The 24,991-nt window shown below is 39.5% G+C and overlaps 1 protein-coding gene across 1 annotated transcript in view; it reads left to right on the forward strand.

Moving 5' to 3' along the window:
• Positions 1-24,991, forward strand: part of CTDSPL (CTD small phosphatase like) — a 112,023-nt gene that overhangs the window by 63,852 nt on the left and 23,180 nt on the right. Inside the window, exons 2-3 of the mRNA XM_026652057.2 lie at positions 5,504-5,658; positions 14,821-14,853. Of these exons, the coding sequence (XP_026507842.1) occupies positions 5,504-5,658; positions 14,821-14,853 (188 nt within the window). The remainder of the gene's footprint in view (positions 1-5,503; positions 5,659-14,820; positions 14,854-24,991) is intronic.

Genomic DNA, 24,991 nt, shown 5'->3' on the forward strand with positions numbered 1-24,991 from the left:
CCCCCCCCCCCACTGCTCCCCCCCTATCTCCTTGTTGAAGTCTAGTGGTCAGTTCAAGCTTAACATGGCTAAAACAGAGCTCTTAATCTCCCCCCCAAGCTCTTCCCACTACCTCCTTTTTCAGTCACTGTGGATAGTGCCGCCATCCTGCCTGTCACTAAGGCCTGTAACCTGAGTATCATTTTCAACTTAAACCTTCTCTAGATTCTCATGTCCAGGCTACGTCTGTCTTGCAGATTCTTACATAACATCTCTAAGATATGGCTTTCCCTGCCCATTCGCGCAGTTAAAACTCTCAACCAGGCTCTCATCATCTTACTGCAACATCCTTTCCTCTGGCTTTGCCAAGTGCAATTTTTCCCTGCTCATACCCATTCAGAATGCTACTGGAAAGATCACTTTCCTAACTAGTCACATTAGCCATTTCTTTGCGTGCCTGCACTGGCTCTCTCTTCTTTATCCACCAAACACATGCTACTTGTTTTCACTATCAAGGCCTTTTGTGACCTATCCCCACCCTACATCTTATTTCATTCAGTATTGAAAGGTTGACTCTTGCCTACAATGCAAGCCTCTGTTGCCTATCCAGTCTATCCTGCTGATCAGTATTGTCTTATTGATTCCTTGTACTTCCACATCAGTCTATCCATCCAGTTTCTCTTCTCTTATGTCTAGCTTTGTAAGCTCTTTGGGGCAGGGACTGTCTTGCTGTTCTGTGTTTGTACAGCACTTAGCACGATGGTCCATGACTAGGGCTCCAAGGTGCTACCATAACACAAATAATAGATAATAATAATTATCAGAACCATGACTGAATGCACAGTTTTTGGTGTCCGAGACTCAAGGACTAAAGTGCTGTAGCACAGATAATGAAATTTTTGGCACATTAATATCTCCTTTACATTCAATCATGGGCAGCGGGTGAACCCCTCCTTTGGGGAGGCTAACCTGCCTTCCCTGCATGCCGGAGCCCCGAGGGCCCCCCCCCACACATACACACTGGCCTGAGGAGCCTCAAGACACACACGTGCGTGTGCGCGCACACACACTGGCCTGACCCAGTCCGGCTGAAGCACCGTCCCCAACAGCCAGCAGGCCCAAGCTCCAGGCTGCCGGCTGGAGCTGAGCCCCCACTGGCTTCAGGGTAGAGGGAGAGGGAGGGCGAAGCCTCCTGGCGGAACATTGGCAGTGCCATGGCCTGGGTCAGGGCAGGCTTAGTCCTGCATTCAGTAAACTCATAGAGTAAGCTCAATGACCATATAACTTTTTCTTGTTTTAAACAGCAAGAGAAGCTAATGAACAAACACTTATATAGCACCTTACATTTGTGTCATGCTTTTTAGAGATTGTCACTGCCCTGAGGAGTTTACATCAAAAGGCTCCAATCTTGCAAATATTTATGCATATGTATAACTTTACATGCACAGATCCATTAACTTCAAATGGGGACTATTCACATACGTAATTGTTTGCAGGATCATGGTCTACCTGAAATAACCATGGAGCGCACAAACAGGAAAGATGTAATAAAAGTAGTGTTTAAACAAATAAGTGTCACTTTATGTAACAAGCTAATCCATGTAAATTTTCAGATTTTTAAATAGAGACTGAGATTGGGGAGTGTGAGAACAGACCGCAAAGGAGTGCAAGTAAACAATGGAAAACTAAGTTGAAATGGGCTTTTAGGAGGAAAATGAAGAACTAAGTAGGTATTTCAGATTTGCACAGGTGTAGCTAAGATCAGCATTTGACCTCCAAATCAAGATTTATGAATTCAAAAAGAAAGCAAAATGAACGAAATGCAAGGTGGACAATGTTGTTCGTGACACTGAGTGTAAGAGAGTAGCATGTAAGGGACTGTAAACTACCTTTAGTCCCCATACAGATTTGATACTTGTTTGATATTTAAATGTATGGAAAGTGAGGTTTGTATTAAGACAAAGAAGAGTTCTCATGATTGGTAAGCTAATAGAAAAGCAAGATTAAGTGTTTTACATTTGCTGACACTGTGTTTTCCTCGGAATCTGCTTTGGGAGAAAAAAAAACATTTCAGAAATGTCCATTTTAATAAACATTAGCCCAAATGTTCAAAAGTGCACATGTGGAAATCCTTCAAGTGTTAGTGTGTCTGCATGCAAATTCATGACATTCATGTAGGCATGAGTAAGGCCCTACCAAATTCACAGCCATGAAAAATGCATCATGGACCATGAAATCTGGTCTCCCTGCGTGAAATCTGGTATTTCGTGTGCTTTTACCTTATACTATACAGATTTCACAGGGGAAACCAGCGTTTCTCAAATTGGGGGTTCTGACCCAAAAGGGAGTTGCAGGGGGGTCCCCAGATTATTTTAGGGCAGTCATGATATTGTCACCCTTACTTCTGCGCTGACTTCAGAGCTGGGCAGCTGACTGGGCACCCAGCTCTGAAGGTAGCATCCTGCCAGCATCCACGCAGAAGTAAGGGTGGCAATACCATACCATGCCATTCTTACATCTACGCTGCTGCTGGCGGCGGCTCTACCTTCGGAGCTGGGCTCCCGGCCTGCAGCCGCCACTTTCCAGCTGCTCAGCTCTGAAGGCAATACCGCCGCCAGCAGCAGCGTAGAAGTAAGGGTAGCAGTACTGCAACCCTCCCTACAATAACCTTGCAATCCCCCCCCCCCACACACACACTCCTTTTTGGATCAGGACCCCTACAATTACAAGACCATGCAATTTCAGATTTAAATAGCTGAAAGCATGAAATTTACGATTTTTAAAATCTTATGACTGAAATTGACCAAAATGGACCTTGAATTTGGTAGGGCCCTAGGCCCAAGGCATTGTGTATGTGAAAATTGGGTGCAATCAAAAATGTTCACACAATTTTGAGAATGTGGTCCTTCATTTATAGTTGTAGTTTTTAATATATCAGAAACATTTAGAACGTTATTAATGTATAAATCGAAGTAAATAAATAAAATGGATTTTATACAAAGAAACGTTTCATTGTATGAACTTTTAGAGTACTGCCTTAAGCAACATAAGTTCAGTTTCTCTTAATGTAAAATGTACCATGTTAGCTAAACATAACCTGGATTTAAGAGAATATACATGTACAAATCGATTTGCTTTCAGATACTGTGAGTGTTTCCACTTTGTGGCAATAAACCAAAAGTAACCATGTTGAGTTCCGCTGCTGGTTTTTTAAAAGGGAGAAAATATTTACCAAATGAAATATTGGGGAGAGAAATATTACTCTTAGACCTGTACTAGAATTTTGCAAATGATAGGGAGGAGAAAATGTTATGAAAACATAATTTATATGATGACTGTTCAACATTAAAAGAATTATTTTATTTTCACATAGCAATGAATTTATTTAAAAGACCATTCAGTTCTACAACGGGTGTAGTGTGATGCTTTATCTCTATCCACTATTGTGTGTTTGTATCCTGTGTGTTAGATAAAGAGTTATGTTGCTCCTTTTTAGTGTGGATTAATATTATTGTATCTTTCTGAAGGATTTTCATTTTCTGGCTAGATCTGTTGCTTTGATTAGATTTAAAACTTTGATGTATGAGGAGAAAAACTGTCTGAGATACGTTGGACAGTATTTTTGAGGGGGGGAAATGAATGAAGTGAAATGTACTGTTTTATTGAGGTGTTTTTATAATGCATCCTTGTGAAATTGTCAGGAAAATAGACCACCAGCCGAGCCACAAAAACTACTTCCCACACTTGACCATGGTGATAAATAAAATGTCTAGTTTATTTCATTACTTGTTAAAAAAAAAAAATCACTCTTAGTAGTCAATTAGAATTTTGCAAGGCTGAGCTAATGTGTTTAGAAAAGAGACACTGTAAAAATTGAAATCTAAGATGTTGATTGCTATTCTGGATCTGGGTGGTGGTTGTGTATGCATTGTCTTCAGTAGTCCTGCACCTGTGAAAGGGCAGAGGAAATAGAGAGGAATAGCTTAACGACTTTTTTCATTCCATCTGTCACAGCAAAATGTTTAGGAGCCAATGAAATCCTTAAATCAGCAGCTTCTGATTGAAGTGGTTCTCTGTGCCTTTAATTTAAATCTGTATTATAATTGAAAAGAGGGTAGGTATAAAATGGTTGCTTGCTCAGACTTTGCTTAAAAGATTATTTTTATTAAATTATAACAGGATCAAAAAGTGAGGGTAATTAGTCCTTTGCTTATTGGGACCCCTTCTGCTCCATGTAATGGGAAGGGCAAGGTGGTCCTACCCCCCCCCCCCCTCCAGGTTGTGATCCCATATAATGTATGGTTTACTCTTCTCAAGTGATTTTAAGGTAATATAGTCTGGGTCTCATGTCTCACAACAGCATCCAAAACATGTGAGTGTCTAGTAGTAATCTTGTCATATTTTTGTTCTTATGTGCTATATAAATATCCTCTGATTGCATTCACGTTAGTAGTTCTATTAGAGCCTTGTTTTTACCTAAAAATGCACATAATATTGTAGATTTACATTATATTACCATGTTATATGTTCAGTGTCACTAACAATTGTGCAGTGAAATAGATAAGATTGTGTGAGAGTCGTATGAGGTATTTTTCCAGGAGAGGTAATGTAGATTGTATTGACAGATCTCAAGTAGTAATAAAATAAAATATTTCTAAATACTTATTTTCATCAGGATTAGTCCGGAGGAAATTCAGAAAATGGTTGCTTTTCTAACATGTATCTGATAACCTGGCACTGAAGATTGTAGTGGATATTTGGATAACGGTTGTCCTACTCCTTGAAAAGGAGTAATAGTAGAAGGTAGTTGCTAAAACTATGGGCTGAAAGCATTTGGGCTTACTGGAGGTCCTTTGTGTACCTAATGAGTGATAGCTCATAGTCTGTATGTTTTATTATATCTTTCAAAAATGTTTCTCTGCCTCCCTTATGCTGCAGCTTCAGTTACCCTGGTTCAGCACACAGGGCCACGTAAATCTGTTCCGCAGTAGGAATGGCAGCCTTCCTTTCTGACATTTCATTTAATTCTCTGTGCTACAAGAATTGTTTGTTTGTTATGTTCTTTTCATGTTCTATAACATAGCTGTCAAGGCATAAGCAGCAGGAAAATAAAAAAAAATTCTATGTGGAATGAGTTTCTGTCTCAAACAGTAAAGTGTTTTGCCCAAAATATGCCCAGGGATCAGTTGACTTCTCCTGATGACATTCTGTTTTAGAGCCGAGTCCCATTTCAGAGTCAGATTTTGGCAGCAAATTACTGGCTATAGGTCACAGTATCTGTTTTAGGTATTTCTAGAGCATCTATCAAAGTAAGATCTCTCAGTATGGTATCACAAGAGTTTGGATTGTGTGGAGAGCCAAACCTGATGTGTATATACAGACCTCTATGTGTAAGTTTGACAGTGAAAGATATGGTGTAAAGTGTGAAGGTAAAGTTGATGAACATCAGGAATTTTCAAATAACATATAAGCATTTTATATCTGGAAAACTTACAGCATGATTTCTTTTCCCCCCATTTTATAGTGTCCCAATGTAATATCAGCTTGAAGAAGCAAAGGAGTCGAAGTATCTTTAGCACCTTATTCTGCTGTTTTCGTGACTACAATGTGGAACCACCATCCACCAATAGCACTAGTACTCTTCCTCCATTGGTGGAGGAGAATGGAGGACTTCAGAAGGTCAGTGACTTGTACCATTTTTTTTTTTTTTTAGTCTTTAGATCCTTGTAAATAAATTGGCAGTCTCAAATTACATGGTATGTTTCCCATGTGAAAGGCTCAACTTTACTGTAACTCAAATAGTGTGAACATCCTGAAAAAGTACCAAATAGCACCTGTCGAGATACCAATTTAAAATATTTTCATTTTTCTTTAAAAAGGTAATCGTAATTTAAGACAAGGTTCTAGTACTGCAGCTCTGAAGAAAATAATAGTATATGCAAACAATGTGGACGTATCTGCACTACAGTTGCTATGGGGCTGCAGCTGTGTTCCTGTAGCAGTGTAATATAGACACTTTCTGCATCGATGGAAGAGGTTTTTCCAGTGATAAAGTTAATCCATCTCTCCAAGAGGCAGCAGTGAGGTCAACAGAAAAATTCTTTTGTCAATCTAGCTGCCTCTACACTGGGGGCTAGGTCGACCTCACTGCAACACAGAATGTGAAATTTTTCACAGCCCTAAGCTACGTAGCTAAATCAAGCTAATTTTTAAGTGTGGACCAGGCCTGTATAAAACCTCAAGGAACCCAAAAATCTAGACTTGTGTTGTCATAGGAAAAGGACTCTCACTTTTCCTTCCCCCAGTCCACCTCCTTCACCCCCATTGTTGTTCTCCAATTAAAGAGGGTTAGATATTGTTCCTTCTGGAGCCAATTAGCACTACTTTGAGCTTCAGTTGAAATAGCTTTTTGAGTGATATGAGACATTCCTAGCATGGGGTAGGGCAAGGGAGAGATTCACATTCTGATTCTTTCAATCCCACCTCACCTCATAGGTATTGTGCTGCCATGAGACCATCCCAGAGATGTCAATTTAGAGTGATTATTTTCCCAGGTTGCAGGCTGTGTTGTGCTACCTTATTTTGAGGTTTAAAATAGTAATTGAACAGTGGGTAATTTAAATTGAATAAGCCCTTAAAATTTCTAATCTTTAAATGAAAAAGCAGTGGCTATGAAATCCAGAGGGTTACATATCCATATAACTATAGCATATAATGATAACTTTGTACATATTTTAAACTGGTAACATGGAGGCAACTTGCCTTGCATGACCAAAGACTTAGTTTGGCATGGGGATCAGAGGCATCCTATCTTTTCTCCAAAGCCATGCTATATTTTCAGAACTCTCCATGGCAGAATTGTATTATACTGTTATCCAGAGCAACTTCCCATCTGTTCCTTTAGGCATGGGAGCCTCAGAAGAATAGGGGTGAGCCTTTGCTGCCGGTGTGGGCAAGAGCAGTAGAAATAAAGGAATTCCTTCCCCCTTTCACTTCTCGCACAGCTCCAGTTCAGAATCTTGACACAGTTCATGTCAGTTTCATGTCACTTTTCTGCTTTTGTAAATGCCTCTTGGACTCTGAAATGTTGGAGCAGTGGCACAGGAGCTATCTAGGGGGAAGGAAGAAAGGATAAGCAGATCAGGATGGCAGGGAAACTAAGTGGAGGGTTGGAGTGTTGAATTGGAATAGTGCACACTAGTCTGAGACTGAATTTGGTCCACTGCCCATGGGGCCAGTAGGTTAGGTGCACTGCAGTGTGTATGCTGTACCCGGAGAAGAGGTGGAATTGCATCTCTGTCCAGTAGACCTCTTTGCCTAGCTGCAGTTGCATTATTGACTAACTGTGGAGTGAGCAAAATCTAGTCTTCCATGAGAAAGGGAGAGTCTCAGACTTCCAGTCCACTGCAGGGAGTGTGTGCAAAAACATAGTAATATGGGAGGAACAGGGAATTAACAAAGCTCTGTCCCTTACAAAATAATAGGATGTGGGAAGGATGCACGGAGAGAAGATTATTGGCAAAATAAGGGGTGGGAAAAAAAGAATAAATTCCAGAGGAAGAAAAAGATCCAGAGAAAAGAGATAAATGTTAAATATTTGAGTTTTAGCAGTGGTATTGTATTGGGAGACCAAACTAATAAAATGATGCAAGTTCTTTGGGTTGATGGCCAAAAACTTCAAAATGTAAACTACCCCTAAATATTTTGTAATTCTCTCACTTTTTAATGTACGTGGTATCCTCAGTTCTCTAGAAAATATCTAATTCAATTTTTATGGGATAGAATAATTACTCTTAGTCTAATTATCCAAAATAGAAATGTTCATAAGGCATAATATTTTACAGATAACTCTGACAGATGTACATTATGCCTTGAGGGACCCACCACATATGCTATGTAAATACTAGATATTGTCCTCATGTTAATCTGTATTAATATAATATTAATATTAAACAGTTGACTCCAATTTGTAAAATTCAGAAATGAATGTTCATCCAAATTCAGATAGAAACAAATGTCACAAGGTTCACATTTTAAAATTAGACAACAGTTTTCAGTGAATTCAGTAGAAGTATTCAGTGAATAATTAACAATCAAAAGAATGCTTAGGAAGGATTAAATTTTTCATAACTATGAATAGACTAAAGAGTGAGGCAAACATATTTTAATTTGTAAAAAGGCCAGTTTCAACAAAGCTTAAGAATACTTGGTAGTAGAAAGTGTCAAATCCTTAAACCACTTAACTAAGCCTGTAAAGTTATTGAAAGGAGATGGAGGTCTTGAACCTTGATGAAAATAAGTGAAAGCTGCATGAATGTGTCGTAGATACTAGCTTAGTTGCCGTGGCAGTGTATATGCTGCCTTTATTTTAAATTTGAAATAACACTGTTAGAGAATTTAAAGTTGATAACTGCATAAATGATTTGGAATGATAAATAATTGAACACTCAGTGTCACATTGTATGGGATAATGCAGTTTTTCAGAAAATGCTTTGAATTTGCAGCTCTCAAGTCATATTTTATCAGGCAAGAGCTTTTCTGACCTCACTATTTCCCCTGAAAAACAGAGGAAGGGCGTTAAGCAATCATGAAGTTAGTCCCTACCAGGAGCTGTAGTATAAAATGGTCTATGTATTTCACCTTCTGTCTTTTAGGGTTGTTGCTATATGGATGCTAATGATAAAGATAAGAAAAACAAATTAAGAGAAGGAAGTAGACATGGGGAAAGCGCATTGTGATTTTATAGCAATTTAGTGTAAGCAGTTCTAAAACTGTTAAGAACATTCTTGAAATTGACCTAATAGGTTTAGTTTTAATTGGTTTAAGAATTAGTTTTTAAATCTGTTTCAGCATTAACAGCTTGTTATTAAGCAAAATGGAGAGCAACAACTAAATTTTTTGTAAAATATAGGTCTCCAAAACTAAGTGAAATAAGACAGATCTGCTAACATTCTTGTGTTAAATAATTCTGTTGCTATTTAATATTTTTGGTTTACCCTGAAAAATATTTTTCAGAACATACAGCAAATGTGGTGGTTGCATTTTACCAAGCATTGCAGTCTGGCATTGTTCGGCTGTGATTGGCTACCTGAGTGACCCTTTACTGGTTCATAGGGTTGGAAGAAGTGCAGAGCTGAGAATCATATTGAATAATCACAATTTGATAGCAATGATTACTATTCCATTTTAATAAAAAAAAAACTTTAAAAATCAGATACTCTCTAAAAAGTATGAAGCTATTTTTAAAAATACTGCTCAGAACAGTCTCTTTGCAACGTGTGCCTTATACATTGAGTTCTGATCAGTCCATTCTGAAAATAGTTAATTTTCAGTACAGCTGAAACTCTTGAAATTATAATGCAAACTTTTTTCTGTTATTTCTCCATATAGCTACAGTGCCCCTTAATGCAGAACAAACCTTTGTGCTATGGTCCACAGATCTGTTACAATGGGTACATCATCCTGCTTGCACCTTGGGTGCTGAACCAGACCTGTCAGTATGGCAGCAAGAGAATGCTGTTCCTCTTGAAGTTACCTCCATTTTTTCTTCCTCCCCAATGGCAAACAGACTCAACCACTCCTCCCGGCTGTAGAGGCAAAAGGAAGGGTCTTTTGAATGCTCCCCACTATCAACTGTGTCATTGGGGAGTTCAGCTGACTCTGGCTAGAGTGCTGTTTCAGTCACAGTACAATATCCCATTTGCCTTGACCCCTTCTCCCGGGCAAGGTAGGAGAGGTCAGCTGTGGTGGGCAAGATGAAGTCCAGACAAGCCTAGGCCCCCTCCCCTGGCAGGAAAGGAGGTGTGCAGAATTGGAGAAGAACAGGCTCTGGGACAAGCAGCCCCTCACCCCAGTCTTCCTGAATGGAGGTGAAGCCAGAAGGGCAGCATACCAGATGGAGATTTACTCCTTGGAGAATTCTGTGCCAAAAAAAATAAAAATTCTGCACACAATATTTTAAAATTCTGCGAATTTTATTTGTCAAAATAACACTGTATAATCACACCAGTTTCAATTATTTTGGTAATTTATTTCAAAATACCTGTCAGCAAGTATGTCTGTAACAATGCAGACACAACAACAAAAAATTCCTCCAGGAGTAGAGTTAAAGAAACCCCTATGACAACCCAGTTCCTGTTTCTCTGTCCTCTTTCTTTCAGAACCCAGTCAGGGGGCCAGACATTCATAGCCCCCTCACCCTCAGAGTCCAGCCATGGGGCTCCCCCAACCCAGACACTCATACCCCTTTCCTCCCCAGAGCCCAGCCACGGGCCCCCCAAGCCAAGACGCTGCCGCCTCCTTCCTTCAGGGAGTCCTGAGAACTGCAGCTGCTGGGAACCATCCAGTTCTCTCCCACTCGCCTTGTCTTCTGTTTGCAAACTGGGCTCTGCTGGGTCCAGCAGCCCCTAGAGGCGGCCAACATCTCTGCAGCCTATTCTGGGGAGGGGGGGGGGGGATTGTGCACACAACATTAATTTTTGCAAAATTCTTCATTGCGCAGTGGCACAGAATTCCCCAGGAGTAAAGATTGCTCCTGAGTCCCTGTAGCCTGCACCAGCAGCCATGCCCCGGATTGTGGAACTCAGCCACCTCCTCCACTTCCACTACCCCAGGAGTCATGGGTGGAGGGCACTTGTCACAACACAGATGCTGCTAATGCCGGAGAGAGCTCCCTCCCCCTGCTTCCACCTATATAACAGCCTTCCTTCCCCAGAACTTCTCATATCACAGGCTGAGACCTCCAGGGGAAACAGATCAATTTGGCCCATGTAGATCCCATGCAATAGAGAAGGGACAGCTTCTGGGGAGCCCATCCTTGAGCCCCAAGCCAGTACCTTCCTTGAGAGACCCAGAAAGGGTCCATACGAGGGAGGGGAGAAAAACAAACCCAACCTTTTATAGGACAGAGAGATCACTAGCCATGTGAATTATTTTCGGAGCAATTGCTGAGCACAGTTTCATTCCCCTTTTTGAAGCAGGTTTAAGGGGACAAATTCCCAAAGGGGAAATAAATGAATAATCAGTGCTGTTTCCCCTGCTCTCCTTCACAGAGTGTAGTAGCTCGGACAATCCTTAGTGTTTGATTCTCCTGGACACCTTCATGAAGTGCATCATAGGAATTAATCATCCGTGTTGGGTTCCCTCATCTTTACAGAGTGCAGCATGGCAGATCAGTGCAGCTTATTTCCATTCTGAATTTGGCTTCAAGTTCCAGCCATTGGATCATGGTATACCTTTCTCTGCTAGATTGAAGAGCCCATTATTAAATATTTGCTCCGCAGGGAGGTACTTAGACTATAATCAAGTCACCCCTTAGTCTTCTCTTTGTTGAGCTAAATAGATTGAACTCCTTGACTCTGTCAGTATAAGTCATGTCTTCTAATCCTTTAATCATTCCTGTGGCTCTTCTCTGAACTCTCTCCAATTTATCAACATCCTTCTGGAATTATGGACACCACAACTGAAGACTGTACTCCTGCAGAAGTGGCACCAGTGCCAAATATAGAGATAAAATAACTTCTCTACTCCTACTCGAGATTTCCTGTTTATGCATCCAAGGATCACATTAGTCCTTCTAGCTACAGCATTGTACTAGGAGCTCATGTTCAGCTGACTTATCCACCTTGACCCTCAAATCTTTTCTTAAAATCACTGCTTTCTATGATAGTTCCCCATCCTGTAACTACAACCTGCATTCTTTGTTTCTACATTTACACTTAATCATATTAAAATGCATATGGTTTGCTTGCACCCAGTTTACCAAACAATCCAGATTGCTCTGAATCAGCGACTTCTCTTCATTATACTCCCCCAATTTTGTGTCATCTATAAACTTTATCATTGAGGATTTGATGTTTTCTTCCAAGTCATAGATAAAAATGTTAGTTATGTGCTGATTCCTCAAGGCATGCATACACATACACCCTCAAAGGAAATTCTTCTTCCTTAGTGGAGGAAGGCCAGCAGTCTAAATCAGAGCTAAAAAATCGAGTAGTAAAACATATATTTAAAAAAAAAAAATCCAGGCAAAAAAGTACTCAAGTGTAGTTTCAGTAAACCAAGAGGTCTGCAGTTGCCCTAGACAAGCTGTGGCTGTATATCTGTTCTGCACCATATGAAGGTGTAATAGAAGGATAGGAATTTCCTGCCACACCTGGAAAATTGGGAAAGTGTTGCTTTTTTGATCCCAGCTGCCATTGCAGGTTGCCGTGCCTGGCCTCGTCTTCTCCTCCTCTCTCCAGAAGCTGGCTATAGTATACAGTGTTGAGGAATAACCTGAAAAAAACACACTCACACTCACACACACTCTTACTTCCTGGTGTATCTTGAATTCAGGACAAACACAGACACATGATTCCAGGAGAGTCAGTCATAGCCCTGGGCTGAGGATGAATACTGTCAGATACAAGGTCTCATGTCAGAGGAAGATTAACAGACTATGAAGATGGTCATAATGAAAAACAAGTGGTGTCATGAACAAAAATTCAATTCTTATTGGAGCCTATTAGGAATTGTGATCTAATACACAGGCATGCTTAAGTGATGCACAGTTCACATAATACACAATTGGTATACCCTCTGCACCTCACCAATCTCATTAATTGGCAGAGTTCTTTCTCCAATTGTACATTCTCTGCTTCGATAGGTGACGACTGCAGCAAATCAGATTTTTTTTTTTTCCAGGGCTTTTCCTGATTCAGATCAGGAAATGGAAAAGAGGTGGAACACAATGATTCACTGAGGTCTCAGAGCACTGCTTATTCAATGGATAACAGACCTATTCTTGTGACAGTCAACATGTCTGATAGTTTTAAGAATAACTATGAAGAACATGATCAGCTCCATTCCCAAGAGAAATTCTCCTGTGCTGGGCTGAGCAACGTTTCTTATCTCTATGTGCACTGCTCACCAAGGAGATGGAACCCCAAGATTTACATGGCAGAAGTCAGTTTAGCAAAGTTGTGGTTGCACCCAGAAATATCTTAATCAGCATGAGTCAATTTGTTGGGCTGGTGATTGATCTCTTTGCATCTGGAACCAGTAAATAAAGTACCCTGCAGTCTGGACCCAGTGAGGTCTTCGTGCAAAGCTGGGTAGGGTTCATGCTATAGGTCTTTCCACGCCTTTCACTGCTTCCCAGGATTATACAAAAAATAGGAGCTAGAGTGTGGTTATGATTCTGTTTTGTACGTCTGGCTGAAGAAGCTATGGCTCTCAGAATTGATTAACCTAGCACTGGCTTTTGGGATGTCTCTGTCTCAGAGGGGGGGATCTGTTATTGTGAGACCAATCCTCTATCTTGGCCCAGACAGATTTAAAATGAATACTTGGATGAAGTAATTACTGTTCTCAAGGATCCCAAAACAGAAGTCAAGAAATAGAACTTATTCTACTGGCTGATGCAAAGTTCATAGTTTTAACTACCACGTTCAACCGGTGAAACATAGCCTTGAGTTCCCCTAGTATGATTTTATTGTGACGTGTAAGAGTGCCCAAGCAAAAAGGTCAAATGTGTGTAGTATAATGTTCTCAACATGTTAAAAGCAAGGAAGTTTTGTACACAGCTTCCAACATTAAATGCATCTTCGGGGCATCAATCTTATTCCAACCCTGCACAGTCATTGAGGACAACCTTGGAACCTCATTCTGCTCCTTACAGCATTACCCAGATTGAACCCCGGAAGTAAGTGGTACTTCCTACCAACTAGGGTAGGCCTCCCAAAGGCTTACATATTCAATCAGATGAGTTATTTGAAATCGAGAGCTTTCTCTGAGATCTAGTATTGTACTTTTAATTAAGACAGGTAGTCCTCAGAACTGTCATGGCATTCAAGAAATATTCCTCCTTCGGTTAGGCATTGTAGTCCAATCCTTAGGAGCACTGACAATTTCAGGACAAAGTAGTCATGTCTCCTGTAATTGAGATCTGCTAGAAGGCCTACTTCACCAAACTCTGCATATTGGTCATTATGCCATTTCCTTCGTTTAGCAGAAGTATTCTCCATGCCTTAATGCCCAAGGGATGATAGAAGAAATATTTACATATAATCTATTTCATTTTGGATGTCCATATTTAAACGACAATCCTGCTTCCCACCCTGGATGCACATTGCTACGAAAATCGCATTGTAACCAATCTGTGGACCTTAGGGCAAAGAAGAGGAAAGAATAGGAAAATTTTTATTTATGCTACCTGAAAATTTCCTTTCTTCAAGCAATCGGGTCCACACATATCAGGATCAATCTGGAAACAGATGGCTCATCTAGAATAGAGATGGAAATGGACACCCAAGATTGTAGGTTTGTGAGGTGGAATTTACCATGCTCTGCAGTAGGAGAAATTCTTTTTCCTTAAACTATATTTAACATAAGCTGTAATTTAGGAAAGTAGTTTTGAATGAACCTAGTTCTGAAAGTCACCTCAACTGGAGGGAAATTCAGGAGGTAGGGCATTCCACTGCTGCCAGTGACTGACAAGACTGGTTTTGCCCAGTAGCTTTAATCAGACTGGTATACTCATTGTAACTAATCCGTGGACTTTATTACTTGAAGAAAGGAAATCTTGAAGTGAATATGGATACGTTTTCCTACTTCCTCTTATTAATTAAAGCACGGGATTTATCAGTTTATGGTCTAAAAAAATCACTAATACTGTGTTATACTAACCAATCACTTTAGCAGCTAAAATGCAAGGACCTGTTTGATTATTTTTTGTTGCATTCTTGAATACTTGGAGCCTTTTTGTTAAAAATGTTTGAGTGCCAAATTTAATGTCTCAGATCTTTCTGTTCCATCCTTTCAAAAGCCCTTACAATGATATTTTTTTTTCTTTTCCCCCAGGGTGACCAGATGCAGGTCATTCCCATACCAAGTGTATGTATTTTTATCCCTTTTATTTTAATAATTTTCATAGTTTTTTGCTTTGGTTCATTTTATATTATGTTGGACTTGACTGGATCTGCTCTGTGTTGCATGTTATAAGACTTTTGTTTTCTAATCTGTAAGGTTGTATAAAGTCGTGAGGTAAATTACCTTCAATGTGCCTATAAGGTATACAGATAAAACTAATTAATAGGAACAAAAGGACAGTCCAGCTTCGTAAAGCTGTCATCTGCATTTATCCATCATGTAACTTAACTCTGATTTTTGTCACTTTGAAAATGTATAAAGAGGTACTCAAAAGCCAATACGCTGAAGTTATTTAACAGTCATATTGGGGACAAAAGGCAACTCACTGGTACTAAATGGGCAGGGATATGACTCAACAAATCCTGCATCTTGGCAGGGGCTTAAACTACATGACCCTTGTGGTCCCTTCTAACCCTATGATTCTATGAACTTTACTTCTGTTTCCACATGCCCCAATTACTTAAGCTCGTCTGTTGGAGATTAGATCCTGTAAAATGAGGCTTTAGTTTTCTTGGTGCAAGCTACTCAAGAGTATTACAGCAACCCCAATCATGCTACTGTAGTTGTTTAAGATGGTGGTTTTGTTATGAATCATAGTTTTCTGGGCTTAGTAGGTCTGTTTGTCACCTGGTTCAAACTTGGAATACAAGTTGTCAGGTTGGAGTTATTCAAAACCAAATAAAAACATTTGACACTCTTTGACCTAGGGATTTTAAAAGTTGTTTGGACTTAAGCTTTTTTGCCAAAGAATTAATAATTCTTAGACTGCTTTTAATATGGACTTGGGGTTTTTTTTAATGTTTTTTAAATTGCAGATATACTTTTCAGCACTGTATGTGCCAATACTCCTTCACCATTTCAGTACCTTATTGAGATTTGCCACAGCAAAGTTCTTAAAGCAATGTCAATGCAAGTCTGTGGGGGCACTGATATATTCCCCCTCCTGCAGGTGTCCTAAATTTCTGAAGATCGGACTATTTCCCTGACGATTCCCCTATTTTTCTTTTATACCCCAGCTCCTTAAGGCCCAACATTGAAACCAGTATCTCAATAGACCCCATTAATGCTGCAGCTTAATAGTGTCAAGATTAGTATTTCAGCCACACAGATCTCTTCTCTTAATCACCATCTTTTCTTGGAGCTGAAAAATTGTTGGAAATTATACTTGTTCCAGGACCATTGCTTCCTATTTTGTAGTCCCGGACCAGTGCCAAAAAAGCATTGCCCTGAAGGACCAGTGACAGTTTTAAAACTTGATATCTCTCAGATCATCAGGGCTAGAAGCAAAAGGTGTATATCACTAGAAACCTGAAAATATCAACTTTTAGTGGTGTGCAACATTCACTACTAGATTACTATCTTGCTTTCCCATCCCTTCCAACTTCAGTTCTCATCATTTTAGCAGCACTGACAACCACTAGAGCTAGAAAGCAGTGCTGTAGCTGTCTTACCATGTCAAAGCATGGCACCCAGCTGTAAATGGAATAAAGCATTAACAGTTTAAGATGAGATTTTACTATTAGTAAAATATAACCACAACACTGCAAATGACAGAGGAATGCAATAAAGCTTGGCTGTTAACTGCGGCTATGAACTCATTCAGTACACTCATTCCAAATATAAACATCTTAACAGAAACAGCAAACCCTTTTTATAAGAAATTAGACATCCAAGACTTGTTAAACGGTATTCTACCACTGTTTGTATTTACCTGCTAAGAAGAATATCCTTGTAAGTCTATACAAATATTACTCAGAAATTTCAAAGCTATATTCTCCAAATTTTAAAGAAATAGCAGAATTAAATGGTGAATTTGATGCTCAGCGTGGATGGTACTCAGTAAGTGAGGCAACTGTTCAATATTCTTATTGTTTAGGTATGTGGCATGCTTCTTGCACTGCACAGCACCTAACCACTGCTCTGAAGGAAGAACTTTTTCTTTATTAATAGGGTTTTCTATGAGATTCCCTCTTATAGTATCAGAGTTCTCAAACATTAGCTACAACTAATCAGGAAAGAGATCTTGGAGTCATCGTGGATAGTTCTCTGAAGACGTCCACGCAGTGTGCAGTGGCAGTCAAAAAAGCAAACAGGATGTTAGGAATAATTAAAAAAGGGATAGAGAATAAGATGGAGAATATCTTATTGCCCTTATATAAATCCATGGTACGCCCACATCTTGAATACTGCGTACAGATGTGGTCTCCTCATCTCAAAAAAGATATACTGGCATTAGAAAAGGTTCAGAGAAGGGCAACTAAAATGATTAGGGGTTTGGAACGAGTCCCATATGAGGAGAGATTAAAGAGGTGCTAGGACTTTTCAGCTTGGAAAAGAGGAGACTAAGGAGGGATATGATAGAGGTATATAAAATGAGTGGTATGGAGAAAGTGAATAAGGAAAAGTTATTTACTTGTTCCCATAATATAAGAACTAGGGGCCACCAAATGAAATTAATGGGCAGCAGGTTTAAAACAAATAAAAGGAAGTTCTTCTTCACACAGCGCACAGTCAGTCTGTGGAACTCCTTGCCTGTGGAGGTTGTGAAGGCTAGGACTATAACAGGGTTTAAAAGAGAACTAGATAAATTCATGGAGGTTAAGTCCATTAATGGCTATTAGACAGGATGGGTAAGGAATGGTGTCCCTAGCCTCTGTTTGTCAGAGGGTGGAGATGGATGGTAGGAGAGAGATCACTTGATCATTACCTATTAGGTCATTTCCTCTGGGGCACCTGGCATTGGCCACTGTCGGCAGACAGGATACTGGGCTGGATGGACCTTTGGTCTGACCCAGTATGGCCATTCTTATGTTCTTAACATTACTGAACTTATCTTCACAATATCCCAGTATGGTGGGAAAGTATCGGTATATGGTCATGTAAATAAAGACTGAATCATAATATCTACATATAAAGGGTCAGGGTTAAGGTTTTTTATGCCCCCCTTTCTACTCTTAATGCACCATCCAGCCTGAGCCCTGAAATCCTGAGGTTCAATCTATAAAGTATGTAAGCATCTGCTTTAAGACCCATTGAAGTCAGTGAGTCTTAAGCACATGCTTAAATGCTTGCCGAATTGGGGCCTGAATGAGGAAGATATCCTTTGGGTGAAATAGCATGTGATTATGTACCTAAAGGTTGTACCCTAATATATACCATGAGGCTACAGAACTAAAGTTACTTAAGCAACCTTAATTTTGTTTTTTAACTTTTATATGCTTTACTTTGCATATTTAATCATTTAGTGTATTAGATTTTTAATTTTTTTAATTTCTTAGGTTTCTGAAAAGAGCCGTGCTAGATTACACAAGTCCGTATATATTAAAATTGAAAATCCATTCAGTTTTATTGAGCACATACGCACAAATCTAGTGACAAATCTAGAGAGGTCATCTGTTCTGTGAGAATTTCCAATTGCTTTTTGCATGTGTGTGCAACACCAGTGAAACATCGACAGATCATTAGCTTTATTGTGTCAAAAACAATTTACCTTCATGAAGTATGTTTTATTTCAACACACAGAACATGGCAAATTTGCAGATTTTCTCCTAACCCCAGAAAGGCATGTCTGTCGGCCAGAGATCACATCCCTGTCAGATTTCAAGTTTTCATCAGCACCTGTAGAAGAGCCTACTGCTGCTTTAAAAAAAATTAAAATAAGTATTATTGAGAAAGCATTTCTGCTTTCTGTGTACTGTAGAATGTTACATTTGAATTTGCAGGGGAGGTGTGTGTTAAGCAGCAATAAAGTAATTCATTTTTTTTCTAATATTGTAACCAGATTTTAGTAAATTTTGATGGTGCTGTGAATAAACAAAAAAGAGCTTGTTCCCCCTCCCCCTTCCCGAAGACTAGTTTGAGAGAGAGAGTTTCCAGGTGAAATGGAGTCCTGAGAAGTCCTTGTACCTCAGTACATTAAAGGTGTTGTTTTAACTGTAGTTCAGAATATCCTTGCTTTCTTGGATTTCTCTCAACTTGATTCTTCTAGTGTCTTTCTTTCTAAGTAATAAAGCAGAATCATAGTGGTTTCAGCAGTTGGCTGTAGTCTCCTTTGAGTGAAAGCACAGGTGAATATACAGCACTGGTTATGTAGTTGTTTAAGACTTCAAATTGCTGTATCCATTCTTTCATTCACTCAGAATCCCAGTATTATTTAGAAAGTGAGTGGCACAGAAAATCATATTCCCAATCCCCGTGTAAGTGAAATCTTATGCACAGAGCATCTGATTTTCACTTCGGTCTTTACTCATTTTTTTCTTTACTTTTGGCTAATTGCATGCTTTGTAACTTCTAGCGGGGGAAAAACATTTTGGTTTGTTTACAGGTTTGTTTGAACTGACTGCATACATTTCAGCAGAAATTGGTTTCATTGGCAGAGCGCTAAATACAAGTTTGAAGTCACTTTTAAAATCTCATTTATTGTTTGTATCCTGTGTTCACACATAGGGTTTAACTGCACTAAAAAGACTACTCACCATGCTGCTGCTGTGCATGCCCAAGCAGTAAAGTGCAGGGAGAATGAACAGGAAAGAGACACTTTACCATAGATCAGATAGAAGTGTAGATAGAAATGTAGAACTGGAAGGGGCCTCCAGTCCAGTCCCTTGCACTCAAGACAGGACTACACAATAACTAGGCCATTGCTGAAAGGTGTTTGTCTGACCTGTTCTTAAAAACCTCCAATGATGGAGATTCCACAATCTCCCTAGGCAATTCATTTCAGTGCTTAACTACCCTGACAGGAAGATTTTTCCAGTGTCCAACCTAAACCTCCCTTGCTGTGGTTTAAGCCCATTGCTTCTTGTCCTATCCTCAGAGGTTAACAAGAACAATTTTTCACCCTCCTTCTTATAACAACCTTTCATGTACTTAAAAACTATTATAAGAATGGCCATACTGGGTCAGACCGATAGTCCATCTAGCCCAGAATCCTGTCTTCTGACAGTGGCCAGTGCCAGGTGCTTCAGCGGCGATGAACAGAACAGGGAACCATCAAGTGAGCCATCCCCTGTCATCCATTCCCAGCTTCTGGCAAACAAAGGCTAGGGACATTCAGAGCATAGTGTTGCATCACTGCCTATACCGCCTAATGGCCATTGGTGGACCGAACCCCCATGAACTTATCTAGTTCTTTTTTTAACCATGTTATACTTTTGACCTTCACAACATCCCCAGGCAAAGAGTTCCACAGGTTGACTGTGCATTGTGTGAAGAAGTACTTCCTTTTGTTTGTTTAAATATGGTGCATATTAATTTCATTTGGTGACCCCTGGTTCATGTATTATGTGAAGGGGTAAATAACACTTTCTTATTTACTTTCTCCACACCAGTCATGATTTTATAGACCTCTATCATATCCCCCCTTAGTTGGCTCTTTTACAAGCTGAAAATTCTGTCTTTTTAATCTCTCCTCATACAGAAGCTGGTCCATACCCCTAGTCATTGTATTGCCCTTCTCTGTACCTTTTCCAATTCCAATACATCTTTTTTGAGATGGGGTGACAAGATCTGCACAAGATGTGGGTGTACCAGGGATTTATATAGAGCAGGGGTTCTCAAACTTCATTGCACCGTGACTCCCTTCTGACAGCAAAAATGACTACACAATCCCAAGAGAGGGGACGGAAGCCTGAGCCCTCCCAAGCCACACCACCCCGGGCAGGGGGGCCAAAGCCAAAACCAAGCCCCATCACCCAAGGCTGAAGCCCTTGGGCTTCAGCCCCAGGCCGTGGGGCTTGAGCTTTGGCCCGGGACCATGGGACTCGGGCTTCGGCCCTGGGCTCCAGCAAGTCTAATGCCAGCCCTGGCGACCCTATTACAATGGGATCATGACACACTTCGGGGTCCCGTCCCACAGTTTGAGAACTGCTGATGTAGAGGCATTATGATATTTTCTTTCTTATCTATCCCTTTCCTAATGATTCCCAACATGGTTAGCTTTTTTGACTTCTGCTGCACATTGAGTGGATGTTTTCAGAAAACTATCCACAATGACTCCAAGATCTTTCGTATCATGTCCCCCTTCAGTCTTCTCTTCACCGGACTAAACAAACCCAATTTTTTCAATCTTTCCTCCTAGGTCATGTTTTCATTTTTGTTGCTCTCCTCTGGACTGTCTCCAATTTGTCCACATCTTTCCTGAAATGTGAAGCCCAGAACTGAACACAGTACTCCCACTGAGGCCGTATCAGTGCAGAATAGAGTGAAAGGATTACTTCTAGTGTCTTACTTACAACACTTAGCATTAACAAGATGTGAATTCTATTGAATTTCACTTTTAACCTTGTCATTTTGTGGAGGCTTAGTTGTTGCTTTATATAGTGAATTCCTGAAAAATGGTTGCTTGCCATTTGTTGACACTTCAAACAGAAAACCAGAATTCCTGCTTACTCTGTCAAAGAATGTAGTATTTCTTCAACTCACTTGAGACACTTTTGATCGATCATTGCTTTTTGAAGGCTGTTATGCTAATTAACAGCATGGAAACCTGAGATGAATGCATAAGCCCTGAACGGTGACTAGTTTAATAACTTCTAAAGACACAATGTCTACTGTAATATGCATAAAGTTTTCATCTTGACTGAACAAAAGGCTCAGCAAGTACTTGTGGTGCTTGTATTTAAAAAGTCAACATTTGATCCACAGTGTCCACACAGTGATGTCTGAGACCCAGTTATTTTTCTACTTTATTCTGGGGAAATACTGCAGTATTTCAGATATTGCTGTGTAGTAAGTGTGAATCACTGTTGATTTATTAATGGTGACCACTGTTTGTTACACTTTCTAATTACTAAAAAGCTTGATTTTAAAAAAAAAGATAAAGAGCTTGAGATCTGATTTTAATCACCATAAATATTTTACCTTCATTGACTAACTATGATGAAATATCTACTAATTATGACTTTTCTAGGCAATTTCTCCAGGGTCTTCATTTAGATCTATTGGAATGGATTTAAAAATTGATCCTACAGAAATTAACGTTCCCTATTCCTTGATATAAGCTTTGTGACAATTGGGTAGAAAGTGCTCCAGTTAGAAGGCTTGGATGTCAGCATAAATGAGTTACTGTCAGATATACACATCTCTTACATTCCTTAAACCACCTAGGTGTCACCCTTACACTAAATTCCTACTTAAGATATTTAGTTTTCACATGAATTGTGAAACCTTTTCCTTCATAATTCATATTTCCCATGCCCCTTCAGATCTGCAGGAGAGAAAAGCCTTCACATGCTAGATGTCAGCACAGAAATGGCATTGCATGTGAAGAACTAATGAACTAGGAACCAAAAGCCAGTTGCTTGTTTCATCTGATCTTCAGACATGCAAACTATTGAGAATGTTTGGTGTTTAGCATGGGGTCCCTTTAGGATTCTACTTTTCAGGCAGGATCAGATTAATTATGCCTTGTGGCAGGGACCTAAATGGCAAGTCCTAGGACCCTGTCTGAGAATGCAACACTTTTGTTGAGTCACCATTCACTCAGATGCTGGAACTCTGAAGATATAGAATATCTACTGCTGCATCATACTAGCAAGTTGGTTCCAATTAACATCAACCAGGGAACAGGTGAGGCCGGAGTCTTTCTCTGAAGAGGAAACTAGGGGCTGAGACAGAGGGGATCCTTCAAGGAAAACCCTAGATAAAGGCAAACTTTGGGAAAGCTTAGTCTCAGATTTGTGTGTAGCGTTTCTTGCGTTAAGGCAAAACTCCAGGTAGCAGGAGACAGGAGATTTCTGGATGTTAACCAGGTATGTGAATATACTGAATGGAGAGAGAAGGATGGAGATGCACTTGTTCCCTTCATAACTGCTGCTTAGTGAAAGCAAAGCTTCAAATGGAGAGAGAAGGGAATACAATACTACTTGGCCCAGAGTCAAAGGCAGTTAGCCTCTTTCAGTCTAAGGCCCTTGAGTCCTGTAATATTTTCAGAGATGTTCATTCCCTTCCTGGTTTTGGTTTGATCACCTGCCAGGGAACAGTTATTGGTTCTGTGTGATAATGCATATTGTACAGCCAGTCTTGTCCTGAATTTTTTTTATCATGCCATTAATGCGCCATACATAGCAATGTCAGTCTTTGTAACAATCCCTGGTTTGTTTTTAGTCTGCAGTAGTTACCTCGGCTGTTCCAAATTCCACCTGAATAATATATTCATTCAGTACTACTCATTACTAAGGGTCAGGGAATGCTATTAGCATATATTTTTCCTAAAATATTTAATTTTGAAAAAAACTGACACAATGCATTCTTTTCATGACTTTTTTTTTTTTTTGGTGGTACTCTATAGATAGATAGAGCTATCTATCTATCTATCTACCTTTAAAAAAAAATTAGATCCTGTTTCATGTATAATGGAACACTTGATGGTGGTATCATGTCATTTATATCTTAATGGTGCTTTTGGATCCTTTACACTGTTAGTAAAAACACTCTTCATATAGCAGAAGAAATTGCTATGTAGTTAATGTTACCATGTAACCTCGTAACCAAGGTTGTTACAAGGAGGAGGGAGAAAAATTGTTGTTCTTAACCGCTGAGGATAGGACAAGAAGCAATGGGCTCAAATTGCAGCAAGGGAGGTTTTGGTTGGACATTAGGAAAAACTTCCTAACTGTCAGGGTGATTAAGCACTGGAATAAATTGCCTAGGGAGGTTGTGGAATCTCCATCATTGGAGATTTTTAAGAGCAGGTTAGACAAACTTCTGTCCGGGATAGTCTAGATAATACTTAGTCCTGACATGAGTGCAGGGGACTGGACTAGATGATCTCTCGAGGTCCCTTCCAGTCCTATGATGATGCACTTTGAACTGCTTATACACATAGGGCTACTGTTAAATGAAAAAAATATACTAACATTCCTTAAAATGAAAAAAGTACTACCTTGAGAGGCAGGATGGTCTTGTAGCTAAGATACTGAATCTCTGTGCCTCATTTTCTCATCTGTAAAATGGGGATAATACTTTCCCCCTCCCTATCTTGTCTATTTAGATTGTAAGCTGTTTGGAGTAAGGACTGTCATTCTGTGTTTGTACAGTGCCTAGTAATCTTGGGCCCTGGTTTAGCCTCTGGGTGTTTCTGTAATACAAATAATAAATATATCCCCAGCAGTAAAGCAACTTTTTACTATACACTTAACTGACCTCCTTGTGTTTGGGTATTGTCAAATCCGATGTATAACATCTAGTCTGACAGCCCGCATGCCGTGCAGGCCTTATCAACTGCAATACAATGCTTTATCTTGGTTTCACTCAGCCCTAATCTAAGTATCAAATAGAATTAAAAAGAAAATAAGAGATTAGTAGACGATTAAGTGGTTTTTAATTTTGATATATCAAGAAACTGTCATTGACTTCCATAGAATCAGAGTTAGATCAACACTGAGCACTTTTGAAAATCCTACCCAGGATACATAAAGTAGCTGAAGATTGTCATATTATTTAAATCTGAAAAGTATTTCTTTTAAGAACCCTTAGTTAATGAATTAAAACTAAAATTTACTGGGGAGAATTTGCACAAATTTTTACAAATTTGAGCTTCTTATAGAGGTTGCACTTAAGTGTTTGACTTCATGACTTAAAATTGCATAGCTTAGCTTGGGAATTATTTTTCATTTGTCCATTGGTAAAGTCAATATGGGCTCTTTGTGAGCTTGGAACCTTTTTCCTACATATATGAGAAATGCTCTGATAGAAATAAAATGTAGTAAGAAAATAGAATTTTTTTCATATTTCTAATTGATGGTTATAAACACTATTATTTTTAAAATTATGGAAAATTATTTTGCCACACTCTGGCAAACACCAGAAATAAAGCAATGATTGATACAGAATACTCTACTCTTTTTATTATAGTGCACACAGATGTAATCTCATTCAGATAGCCATCCTACTCTGGTGTGTAATATGGTGACTTCACAGGTCTCTGAGGCTACCTCCATAAACGACTATTTTTATTAAGATTAACCTAAAGTCCCATTATTTACTTAGTATTGCCAGAGAGCTTTGGATCCCTAGTAATAGACCAGAATCTGATTGTGCTAGGTGCTGTACCAACATGAACAAAAAGACTGTCCCTGTCCCATAAACTTACAATCTAGAT

The sequence above is a fragment of the Terrapene carolina genome, unplaced genomic scaffold, assembly GCF_002925995.2.
Source record: "Terrapene carolina triunguis isolate 2854851 unplaced genomic scaffold, T_m_triunguis-2.0 Scaffold111, whole genome shotgun sequence".
Classification (NCBI taxonomy): Eukaryota; Metazoa; Chordata; order Testudines; family Emydidae; genus Terrapene; species Terrapene triunguis.